Below are 12,370 nucleotides of genomic sequence, written 5' to 3'. Positions count from 1 at the left end.
CACCTTCTTTTTGATCCTGAATTTTTAAGTTCCATTGAAATGGAAGTAGCAACAGATCTTCCGAATTGATCTTCCGAATTCCGAAATGTGGGCAGATGAACACAAGCTGTAAGGGGCGGGTTTAAGCAGACGAAATGATTAGAGAAGTCTTATCACCAGAGATAAGTCTATTGTTTATATATACCAGAAGATCGAGTTATAAGACTTTAATTAAACATAACGAGGTCAAAAACTGGAGTTTGATAGCATGAGTTATTTACAAATAGTTTTAGAACATGCGTTTAGAAAATAAACTGGGTAAAATTTCATTTCACACTGTTTTAGCTACTGTACATTTAAGACTTCTATGCAAACACTTGGTGTGTGAAATGAAACAGTGCTTATGTTGTAAGCTGAATTTCGACAAATTGTCTTTTTGGACTGGGGAGGTTTTGAGTTTTGATTCAAAAGATCAAAAATAATGTAATTAATAATGTATGACCCCTTGAAGAGGTCACTTCAGTATGAGTAGAACTCATATGAGTAGAACTGAGTAGACTCGCCAGAAATGCACACATGCTTCAGAATGACTGAAAAATGCTTTTTCTGAAGACTGCTCTCACTCTGAAAAATGGACACAAAAAAATGAATACAAAATAAACCTAACGATGAAGGTGAATTCTAAAATAAAGGAAAGACGTGTTCCTTCAGCGAGACACTCTATTTGCTAGAAGATGTACAAAAACTAAACAAGAGTCAAACAAGAACATAAAATGCTCTGAAAATACTGTATATTCACAGTGGTGTCTATAATGTGAGAATGGGAATAGAATGAACCTGTACTTGTTAGATAATAAAAAAAAAAAGTATTTTATTCATTATTAAATAGAAAATAATGAAATTGTTATTAACTCATTAATAACATTATGGGAAAACATCCCATCCCATAAGTGGCATATTTCAATATAGGAAACAAACTTCCAGTGACAACATTGATATAAATAATAATAATATTCATTTGTGCAATAAAAAAAACATTCTTGACAAATATCTTAATCTTGGCATTCAAAATTAATGATTTGGGTCATTGTATGCAAAGAAATAAAACAAAATGATTAATAGGCGATTCAATTAATTTATCATGAAAAAAACATCTGCTTTTACATTAGTTAACATGAACTAACTTCATGTTAATTTCCACATTTACTAATACATAACTAAAACTAAATGTTGTATATATGTTATTCTTGTTATTTAATGGACATGAGCTAACATAAAATGGTAGAGTAGGACCAAAAAATGTTCATCCAATCATTGCATTTAGATTTCCTACCTGCCTGTCAACATACCTCCACACACCCTGCTCGCGCAGACATCACACGTCATCAGCATGTTCCGTATGGCAATGCATGCGTTGTAGACAGACGTCAGTCACCGAGCGCCGCAAACGAACAGCAGCCGCCTTTTACAGTTCTCCTGAACCAAAACAGTGAGCTTATGCTGTGATCCCGCCATGTCGTAATGGTTCTACCGTAACTGTTCTAATCGTTTTTATGCATTTCTATGTCTACCCTATCAATGCTGAAATGAATCTGCAGCAGTCAGGTGGTACAAGTCATTGCTGGTTAATTTTAGTTAATGCATAACTAACGTTAACTAATTGGACCTTATTGTACAATGTTACCATTTTTCCTTAATACAAAATATTATTGAATTTAAAAAGATTTCTATTTGTTTGTATATGTAAAAAATGTCACAATGTAATTGTGTAAATATAGTCATATGTAGAGTCGCAGTCACAGAACAGTGTATAAAGAAATAAAAAGATGTTTGTAGAACACTCATCCACCCTACTAATTTCAAGTTCAGTTTGTTTGAATATAGACTTTCATGATGCATATTGTTCTAAAGAAGCTTTAAAGGAACACTCCAAAAATAGCCGGCTACTATTCACGCTGGTATGTGACGGAAGTTGGGGGATTTCAGGCGTTGTGTGATACATGTATCTCTGCGCCCAAGTAGCAGTGCTTCGCCTGTGCTTCACCCCAATATAGTCCCAAGTCAATATCTGCATAGGAAATCACCTAGTCTTAATCTGCATTGCTATTTGTACTCGTTGGGAATACGCAGGCCACAAGTAATTCGTTTTTTGTTGTTTTTTGATCACTTTTACTCATGACATGCTAGCTGGCAACAAAGGATTCCATTCATTATGCTAAGCTAAGCTAGCGGTGGCGCTTCCAAACTAAAACAATGCATACACTGAGACAAAAATGCGTTCACCTATCTAAATGTAGGAAAGACGGCGAACAAGCCCAATTTAAAAAACAGTGGAGTGTTCCTTTAAAGAGGAAAAAAAAGACCCTTATGTGTCCTTGGGAAGAATCAAGGCTCTGGGGAAGACCGCCTCTTCAGGTTCTCATATTTAAATTTATACAGCAACATAAAGCATTTCCAGCCCTGTCCTGAATCTGTGTTCAGAAGTTGACAAATGCTGCCCTCTCCTGGAATATCACAGTAAGAGGAAAATGGACACTTCTTTACATTACCCAGTATATTATGTTAATAAATCTGACTGAATAAATTAATAAAATGAATCTAATTGTTTGTTTTACTTACAAGAATTTTTCTCAAAAAATTGATCCTCAAAATTATTCTATAAATCAGAAAAGTAACCAAAAGCAGTATTTACTGTTTTTGATCCACACCATTGAAAATGTAATTATTGTTCAAACATTTTGTTAAATGTTTCCATTCAACTCGTCACAATAATTTTTGTCATTTATACTCACTTTTATGGATTATCATTTGCAGAGTTTCAACTTAGTTTTCTTCAATCGAAAGTGGTTGAAAAGGGTCAATTACCTTGTCACTGCAGGTTGTAATTTTGGCAAGATATTTAATTTAAGGCAACAATCAAACTTTACCGTTAAATCAAAACTTTACATTTAAACCATTTTTAAAATAGGTTAAAACATTTTATAATGCAACAGATGACATCAAATATTATGTCTCTTTTGAGGATCTTGAAATGGGTCAAAGGTGTGACATTTAGATGAGCTTGTGTCACAATCTTGACAAATCAGATCAACATGTTATGTATTTACAATTTTATAAAATGTATTGCATTGTACTTAAGCATTTGCATTATTTCTCAGCACTATAAATGTGTATATTTATAATCTATTATACTATTATATGATTTGAAATAATTTATGCTCAGAGATTGAGTTGTATTTCTTTTGTTTGCAGTAAAAGGTGCATATTGACATATATTGATCTCAGTAAATAAAACCTGTTGTTCAGTTATATACAGTTGTAATATCCCAAGCCAAGTCATCTAAAATAATCAGGCATGTGATTGGCTAAGGACAAAAAAGCAGGAAAATATACAGGGAAATATAAGTCCTCCCGGATTGGGGGGGGGGGGGGGGGGGGGGTTGCAGTATAAGTTTTTTTGTTTTTTGTTTTTTACACCAAACTTAAACTGCTTAATGTGCAATATCCAACTTGTGTCATGAGTATGACACATAACAACACAACTAAAAAAAATGCAATATTGTGATATATTATTACAATTTAAAATAATTGGTTTTCCATTTATTAGCCTATACTTTAAATTATCATTTTTTTTCTGTGATGCAAAGCTGAATTTTCAGGATCATTACTCCAGTCCTTTAGAAATCATTCTGATATGATGATTCATTATCAAAGTTGGAAACAGTTCTGCTGCTTAATATTTTTTAATAACCTGTGATACTTTTAGGACACTATGATGAATAAAAAGTAATAAAATTAAAATAAAAATAAAAAAGAAGAAGAATGATTTTTTTTTTTTTAAATAGAAATCTTTTGTAACAACAATATACTCTACTGGTCAGTAATTTGGGTTCAGTAATGTTTTTCTTTCTTTTTTGAAATCAATACTTTTATTCAGCAAGGATGTGTTAAATTGATAAAAAGTGATAGTAAAGAAGATTTATATTATTAGAAAATATTTTTATTTTTTATTTTGAATAAATGCAGTTCTTTTTAACCTTTGATTCATCAAATATATTAGGCAGCAGAACTGTTTCCAACATTCATAATAAATCAGAATATTAGAACGATTTCTAAAGGATCATGTGATAGACCGGATGTCACATGCTGAAGATTAAGTAATGATCCTGAAAATTCAGCTTTGCTTCACAGAAATAAATTATAATTTAAAGTATAATAAATTGAAAACCAATTATTTTAAATTGTAATAATATATCACAATATTAAAAAAAATCTGTATTTTTGATCAAATAAATGCAGGCTTGATGAGCAGAAGAAACTTCTTTCAAAAACATTAAAAATAGAAATGTTTCCAAACTTTTGGCCTGTACTGTATTCCCCCCAAAACTGCACAACTGTAGAGTAAAACATTAATAAAAAGTGATAATAAAAAATGCGTCTTAAAACTGACATGATTGTAACAAAATCACACAGTCTGGAGAACTCAGAACAACTGCTAACATTAAGTTTAAGGTAAAAATAACTGCCATGAAATTATAGTATCTTACTCCTATGCAATTAAGTTAGATAAACTGTTCATTCACTACATCACTTTACCTCTGTCTTTATCCCCTTTTATCCTCTTCTCTTCTTTCTGGCACTGTATCTATCGCAGACTATAATGCTCATTTATAATGTGTCATGTAAATTCGGCCATCCGTCACAATCAGGAAACTTTCACCGCGTCTAGAACTGGCGCGAACTGCCAGGGCCGTTTCTACGAGCCTGTGTGTTAAGCGCCCTCAAATAAAGCAATGCTGTCTACATTGGATGCGGCGTCGCGCACGCTACACAACAAATTACCAACAACTGATCGCGCGCGCGGGGGGGGGGGAGCGCGCCCCCCCCCCCATCCCCCATGATTCACGTATGTATCACATTTTCAGATCGGAAAATCCGGAATTCCAGATTAATCCGGAAAAATCACATCCCTGAATAATAATGGAAATGAATGAACATTTGTCTTTAACTTTGTATTGAACATTTCGTACGGAAACAGAGTTTAAGCACATATTTTACAAATGAATGTATAGAAAGAAAGAAATTCATGTATTGCACTATAGTAAGTTAATAATGGTGTCATTCACACTCAGTCACTGCCTGGAGCAGAAGCTCATCAGGTACCTCTTCAGTGGTGCTTTCTACTTCCTGCAAAGCTTCTAGATAAGCAGGGTCATCAGGCCACTCTCCCCAATCCTCAGTGTTCGCAGGCTGGGCAGCCGAGGAGGACTCTGCTGAAGCATTCATGGGTACAGAGCTCTTGGCAAGCTCAATGTTCCCCAGTTCATCCGTCAAATATTCCTGATCCTCTTCATCCTTAAGATAAAGAAAGGTGTACAAGTCAACACACAAACATGTAATCAGCCAAATGTACGGTTATGTGAATGACAGGTGTCTCCAGACGAGGTGAATCCTGGCAAACCTTCATCAGTAGGTGGCTCATGCAGACCTCCTGAGGCAGTGGGAAGCCTGAACATAGAAATGCCACCATATTACAAACAAACCATTTTAAATGCAATATCATTCCCCACAAACTTTCCATATCTTAACATTCTTATTTTAGTATTATTTATATACTATTATAAAGTTTCTTAACATTTTTTTAATGAACTTTTATTTAAATTTTTTAATTGTATTCGTTTCTTGAAAAAAATGGTTCATTGTTTTTAATTTGCAACTTTACTTCAGCTTAAACCTATAAAAGGGTTTAAAGGGTCATTTTTTTTAAGTGACCTAAAATTACTTTTAATAGTTTTAGTTAACAACAACACTGAAATTTTGCCTATCTGGGAGTGTAATATCATCTATTTATTCCTCTGTGGAGCGTACTGGAGGATCCGAAGTTCTGTCTCCTGCAGTCAGGGTCATGGCATCTCTGATACCACACTTCTTCTTTGAGATCCACCACAATCCTATCAAAAAGAAGAATAAAGAGCATTCGTAATTTGTTGCAAAGCATCAAACAGAGAATGTAAAGCAATGCAAGTCACAGTGATAGAGACTCACATGATGTTGTTGCTCTTGTGGAAGCGCTTCACATTGTGGCACCAGCGGAATTTCTCAATGTCATAAACCAGCAGCTGTTCAGATGCAAAGTAGTTCCATCGCCGGATACCTGTTTGGGTTAAATGTGACATTCAGTTAACAAAGCATTCAGCTGAAATAATTCCTTTTGTGAAAAACATGCCTTCAGCAACATGAGGGTGAGTAGATAATGACAAATTTCATTTGAAAGAAATAGTACACAGATCTTTTTTCTCCTGCTTACTTCCTTGAATGCCATCCTTGCACACGAGTGTCAGCACAAATTCATCCACCTCTTTAAAAGGAGACGGCTTCTGTTCACCTAACAGATCTATACAGAGAGGGCGGAGTGAGAAGTATCTAATTGTAATGAACTGTCTATGGTGTGAAAAGTAAAACATGACATGACATTACATTTATTTCACCCAACAGCCACCAGGCTAGTGAATGTTCAATTTCATTTATATATAAATGCACATTATATACTGTATTTAATGCAAATGTTAAGAAAACCACATTACAGCACTGACCTGAGAGAGTTAATTCTGAATAAATTCACTTACCTATCCTTCCTCCATTCATTTTGACCCAATACTAATTTTTTAATTAAAAAAAATAATAATTGTGTCCATCGGAGTGGTCCAAGACCCTAGGACTTTTGTCACACTTGAACCACGAATACACTTTTTTTTTTTTTTTTTACTGGATTCGAGGAGTTTTGTGGTTGAAATTTAAAAAAGTAACAAATTCTTCCCTTGAGGGTCAACGTGACCCCCTTGGAAATGAATGAAATGCAGAACTAAAACTGCTCAAAATTCAAACTAAAAATGCTTAAACTTTACCAAAAAATGAGTTAACACTTTATTTTAGTGTCCTTGTTACATGTAACATATGTACGTACCATAGTAATAACAGTAAATTATGCGTAATTACATGAAACTAACCCTCAACCAAATCCTAATCCTACCCTAACTCTATAGTAAGTATGTGTAGTTGCTTAATATTACTCAGTACTTAAATATATAATTACACTGTAACAATGACACCTTAAAAAAAAAAAATTATACTTATGAATTATTACTTATTTATTATTTATTGATAAAATCTAATAATTTAAAGGTAAATTAAATAACAAAAAATCTCCAAAAAATTGCATAGAAATAGAAAAACTATTACCAAAATAAAATAAGCTTCCTGGAAAAGAAAAGAAAAAAAGTATAATTTAGGAGCTTCGGGTCATTTTGACCCATGAGAGAAGGATTTGTTACAAAGTGCGAGGGAAGGTTGAGGGTAGCTCTTGGTGATGTTAACTTGTATTTCTCACCAGAGCTGTGTGACTCTCTCTGCAGGGTTGAACACAGAGACCCTGCGGTTTTCTTCTGTGGTATATCATACGTCAAAATCCTCTGTCCTGTGAAACTGGTACAAAACAGTAATGTGCGTTAGTGTGTGTGAAAGCGAGAGAGACACAAAAATAAAATCACAAAAAGCTTGCTCCACCACAGTGTGGACAACATATTTACACAATTTTTGCATACAATAACCTGATGTTGGTGATTAAAGAATCTAGAAATATGCGTTCTTCTTTAGTGGTGTGGTTGGAGGGCTTTGGGACAAACTTGTTGTCTTCTGCCACACTGAAGGCTGCATTCTTTCCCAGTTTGGAGGACTTGTAGAGGCGAAAGTTCCTGTTCTTGGTGTAGACACCTTCAAAAGAGAGCATGGTATTAACATCAGGCATAACTTTCTTGTCCTTTACATTAATAAACTCTTGCAAAAAAGTGTGCTTAATTTTATTGAATACACACTTGTAGTGTACTTCAAATCTTAAAAATATATTTTCTTAAAAACTGTACTAGCTGGACAGGGCCGTAGAAGGGCAACAACCAAGCAGCAGGATCGGTATTTGCTCCTTTGTGTGAGGAGGAACAGAAGCAGCACTGCCAGAGCCCTACAAAATGACCTCCAGCAGTCTACTGGTGTGCAAGTTTCTGAACAAACTGTCTCCATGAGGGTGGCATGAGGGCCAGACGTCCTCTAGTGAGACCTGTGCTCGCAGCCCAGCACCGTGCAGCTCGATCGCATTTGCCAGGGAACACCAGAATTGGCAGGTCTGCTATGGGCGCCTCGTTCTCTTCACAGATGAGACTGACAGACATGAAAGAGTCTGGAGAAGCCATGGGGAATGTTATGCTGACTGCAAAACCATCCAGCAAGACTGGTTTGATAGTGTGTCAGTGATGGTCTCGCACAAACCTTCACATGCTCAAGTTGGATCAGCCTGTAATTTCAATTTTTACTTTGATTTTTGGTCTGATTTTAAATCCAGCCCTCAATTTGTTGATTACTTTGGTTACCATGGACACATAATTTTGATAAATAAAAAAATTAAATAAAATATGGTGCTACCCTGACTAGGGTGTATACTACATATACATTTAATTGTAAATAATATACAATTAAGTGTCTGATAACATTACATTTAGTTTGCACTTAAGTGTATCCTTCTAAAGTATATTATTTCCATAATAAGTATTATTTTTTTCACAAGAGACCATTTGATGTGTTGAATTTATTTAAAGGTGTTCTAGGCGATGCTGAGTGACGTCACTTCTTGTTGACGTTCGAAGTATTGTCAAACAAAATGGAGGCTAGCTCGACCCTCCCTCCTCCTCATCCCGTCCCCTCCCCCTCCCTTCCGTGCTTCCTAAAACAGTCATGAATCATTTAGGAAAAAACTAACTGGATTTACCCACCTGTCCAGCAAAAACAGAGCCACCTGCATGTCGGATTGGAAGCCCTTCTTCCGGCCGATTTCTCGCCACCTTTTGAACGCTTTTCCGGGACTTCGCGACAAAATTCGGGACTTCGCGTTCCTTCTCCTTTTCCCTATTCTTTGTTTTTGTTCATCGGAACGTCGTCTCTTTGGTCGTGTGTCGGCCATATCAAAATTCTCAAGAATATACCATTTTAACATTAGTCGTTGTTAGGACATCTCTCCTCTAGCTAACTCTAGCTCTCTCCTCCACTCCCCACACACCCCCTTTCATGTGTACGCGCACTAACCCCCCAACCCCAAATCATTCTTGTCGGTTATTGGCTGGAACACTGTTTGTTATGTTTCGTGGCCAAGGCTGGGCCAGTTTGTTTTTCTTGCCATTTGTTGAGCCTGGGCTGTCTACAGAGACTGCGTTTTTTTACAGTGTGTTCAGGGGACAGGCAGCTAGCGGATAGTGAGGAGATGTGACAAAACAAGTTTTGGCCTAAAAAACGTGTGACATCGCTTAGAGCACCTTTAATCAACAGCAAAGAGGTTGGTGTACAGCAGTCCTCTAAAGTCCAGTGTGTCATCGAAACAATGTTTTCAAGACTGTAGACTAAAGAACCAACTTTAAATTCTTACCCAGATCAACAAAAAGTTGTTCCTGTCCATTTTTGCTCTTGACTACTAGAAAGCCAAGATCCTTCTCTTCAAACTTTCTTCTCTTGGTCTGAGAACCATCCACATCATCTCTGTTCTCTCTTGGTGCCTCTGGATTGCTTTAAACCAAATCAAACCAATATTATAACAGAAAGGATGTATTAACACTGCAAAAACATTTTAAAAAGTGAGGCTGTAAGAAACTGTAGGAGGGTTTTTACAGAAAACAAGAGGGGGAATAAAGAAATCAGTTCAAAATAATGACTTAAATTACAGCTCTTCCAATGTTTGTCATCTCTCACCTTTTTTGAAGGCTGTTTATAGCAGAATGTAGGATATCATGAATAAATCGCCCTGCAAACACGCACACAAAAATCACAATGACAGATCGTGACAAATATATATATATATGTATTTATAAACCATCAATAGTGTCACTCAACAGAGTCACTCAAAGCACATGATGATGACATGACAATGACTCACCTACATGGGAGTTGTCTTTGAAGGCAGCACTGGGAAGCATGAAGATAAGATGGCGACTAAACTTCTCAGAGGTGCTGGAGTCCAGATTAAGGACGTCTTTTGCAGAGCAGCGTAGACTATAAACCTCCTCTAGCTTCTCACACACATACTGTTATTGTATATTGAGGAAATTACATGTGTAGTTATGAAAACCATTTTAAAACTAGAACAGAAAAATCACCACACCACTTTTGAAAAGTTTAGGGGCGCCAGAAAGATTTGTGTGTGTGTGTGTGTGTGTGTGTGTTTTTGAAAAAAGCCTTTTGAGCTCACCAAGGCAGCATTTATTTGATCAAAAATATATTAAAAACAATAACATTGTGAAATATTATTGCAAGTTAAAAAAAATGTTTGTTTTTTTCTAAATGTAATTGATTCCTGTGGTGGCAAAGCTGAATATTCAGCAACATTACTCCAGTCTTCAGTGTCACATGATCCTTCAGAAATCATTATAATATGCTCATTTGGTGCTCAAAAAACATTTCTTATTTTTATTCATGTTAAAACAGTTGTACTGCTAAATGTTTTTGAGGAAACATTATATTTTTTTCCCTATTTTTTGATAATTAAATGAATAGATAAATAATGTTTAGCATTTAGCATTTTTTAAATAGAAATCTTTTGTAACAATATTTCTTAACATTAGTAAATGTATTAAATAATATGAACTAATAGTGAGAAATATATATATTTTTACATTTAATCATCTTTGGCAATGTTAATGAAAAAAATACAATTGTTACATTTTTGTTCAAGTTCACAGTGCATTAACTAATGTTAACAAATACAACTTTTAATTAAAAATGCACTAGCAAATGTTGGAATTAACATTAACAAACATTGGCTTAATCAATTTAATGCGTATTTGCTGAATAAAAGTAGGCTATTACTTTCTTTTAAAAAAATCTCACTGACCCCCAAACTTTTGAATGGTAGCATATTTACCTGAATTAGTTTTGCTACCATAATCTTGCCGTCCAGGTGCGTGTTGGTGCCTTTGTGAAACTCTAAGTCAAAGTAGAGTTTGCAGACGGCTCCTTCCAGAATGACCTCATAGCAGTGCATCAGAGACTGTCTGTGAGTGCTGAAGAGACACAGATCTCTCATTCACCTACAACAATGTCTCTAAGTGCATGTACATTGTATTAAAAATGAAGTGAAAATAAACAAATAATGTGCAAAGTAACTATTCTGTTGCAGATTCCTTTCCATGAGTAACTTCCCTAACACTGATTTATCATTATATATGTCACAGTTACCTGTAATAATGCCAAAGTTCACTGTAGCTGGTCACTAGGAAAATCCTCTGTCCAGCACCACTGCCTTCCTTCTCAAGTGAAAATATGTGCACGTCCTGACAAAGACAGAATAAGAGAAAAACATTTTAAAAACAGCTTATGATATACTTTACTTGAACGGATATCTAACAGCTAATGTCTAGACCTGTTTTATGTGCTGAATGAAGCCGATGGCTGCGTTCTGGCGTGGGAACAGTCTCCAGACAGAGGAGGGCTGCCATGGCCGGGACAGACGTGGCTTGTATGGACTGCACAGAGGAGAAGACTGAAAGGACGAGGCTCTCTGCTCCAAAGACTTCAGCCTATCCTGCCACTTTCCTCCCATCATCCTTGCCTCAAAACACTGGAGTATGATTAAATCTCACTCATGCTCTGTGATGTGATCATCAGAGGACAGTAATGAGGTCAGGAAAACTGAAGTCACCTGTGAGCAGGTAAAAGTTCAACAGCAAATGTACAGTGAAGGCTTCTGGTACAGCAGATGTAATACTGGGATATTACTGGGCTGGTATATGAATGGTGAAATTATTAACTATCAAGAATGTTGGCCATTTTTGAATCCTAAATAGACAGACAAACAAATTAATAAAATGTTACTGGTTTTGTTTATGTAAATGCTTTATGCCAGACACACAATGTGTTACTAATACACTGTAAACAATAAATAACGTTAGATAGATAGACAGCCAGACAGGGGATAAAACTGAACAATAAATTAAAGAACATCGAACTGCATACAGTAGCCTAAGTTACAGGTTAATGAAACATATATATGAGTGCTACATTATACATTAACGTTAAGAAATAAGTGCACATACACCTAGTTTGGTTGCTTACTTGTATTCTTGCTTTATAGTCCTTTGTTATTTTGTTTTTACGTATTGACAGTCTGAAGTACTTCCTCTATCTGAGCAGCATCACAGGGGCTTTTTGAGGAACGCGCGTAATTGCGCGTCACAGAACGAAGCACTGCGCATGCGCTAGATGCACCGAGCGCGAAACGGAACTTGTTCAAGATCATGAATATTAATTATTTGACACCCCTCATCGTTATTAGAAGTTATTTTCTCTTGTTTTTTAATTG

The 12,370-nt window shown here is 35.7% G+C and overlaps 1 protein-coding gene across 5 annotated transcripts; it reads right to left on the bottom strand.

Annotated features, from left to right (window-relative positions):
* Positions 1-4,978: 4,978 nt before the first annotated feature.
* On the bottom strand, positions 4,979-12,242 carry primpol (primase and polymerase (DNA-directed)). Of its 5 annotated transcripts, XM_081361050.1 has the most exons (15): positions 12,124-12,242; positions 11,711-11,847; positions 11,432-11,629; positions 11,248-11,342; positions 10,934-11,072; positions 9,950-10,097; positions 9,766-9,817; positions 9,446-9,582; positions 7,587-7,749; positions 7,367-7,461; positions 6,287-6,373; positions 6,025-6,133; positions 5,848-5,930; positions 5,441-5,487; positions 4,979-5,334 (listed from the first exon to the last, which is right to left on the bottom strand). In XM_081361050.1, the coding sequence occupies exons 3-15, from the start codon at positions 11,612-11,614 to the stop codon at positions 5,098-5,100; spliced, it is 1,575 nt and encodes a 524-aa protein (XP_081217176.1). In that variant the 5' UTR covers positions 11,615-11,629; positions 11,711-11,847; positions 12,124-12,242; the 3' UTR covers positions 4,979-5,097. The 5 variants fall into 5 exon arrangements, with proteins under 5 accessions (XP_081217176.1, XP_081217174.1, XP_081217172.1 ...); XM_081361048.1 differs by having other exon boundaries at positions 11,432-11,847; XM_081361046.1 differs by lacking the exon at positions 11,711-11,847 and having other exon boundaries at positions 11,432-11,710; positions 12,124-12,211.
* Between the last annotated feature and the right edge of the window lie 128 nt (positions 12,243-12,370).

Source organism: Scardinius erythrophthalmus (assembly GCF_964197995.2).
Source record: "Scardinius erythrophthalmus genome assembly, chromosome: 3".
NCBI lineage: Eukaryota > Metazoa > Chordata > Actinopteri > Cypriniformes > Leuciscidae > Scardinius > Scardinius erythrophthalmus.
The sequence above is the reverse complement of the archived record's forward strand: the minus strand, read 5'-3'. Positions and strand labels throughout refer to the sequence as shown.

Bases quoted from the DNA above. Each gene is read 5' to 3' on its own strand.
- primpol (XM_081361048.1), bottom strand. From the start codon at position 11,614: ATGATGGGAGGAAAGTGGCAGGATAGGCTGAAGTCTTTGGAGCAGAGA. The intron at 6,374-7,366 runs GTGAGAAATACA...CTCTCTGTATAG, and splicing joins GAGAGAGTCACACAGCTCTG to ATCTGTTAGGTGAACAGAAG. The intron at 5,931-6,024 runs GTGAGTCTCTAT...TCTTTTTGATAG, and splicing joins CACAAGAGCAACAACATCAT to GATTGTGGTGGATCTCAAAG.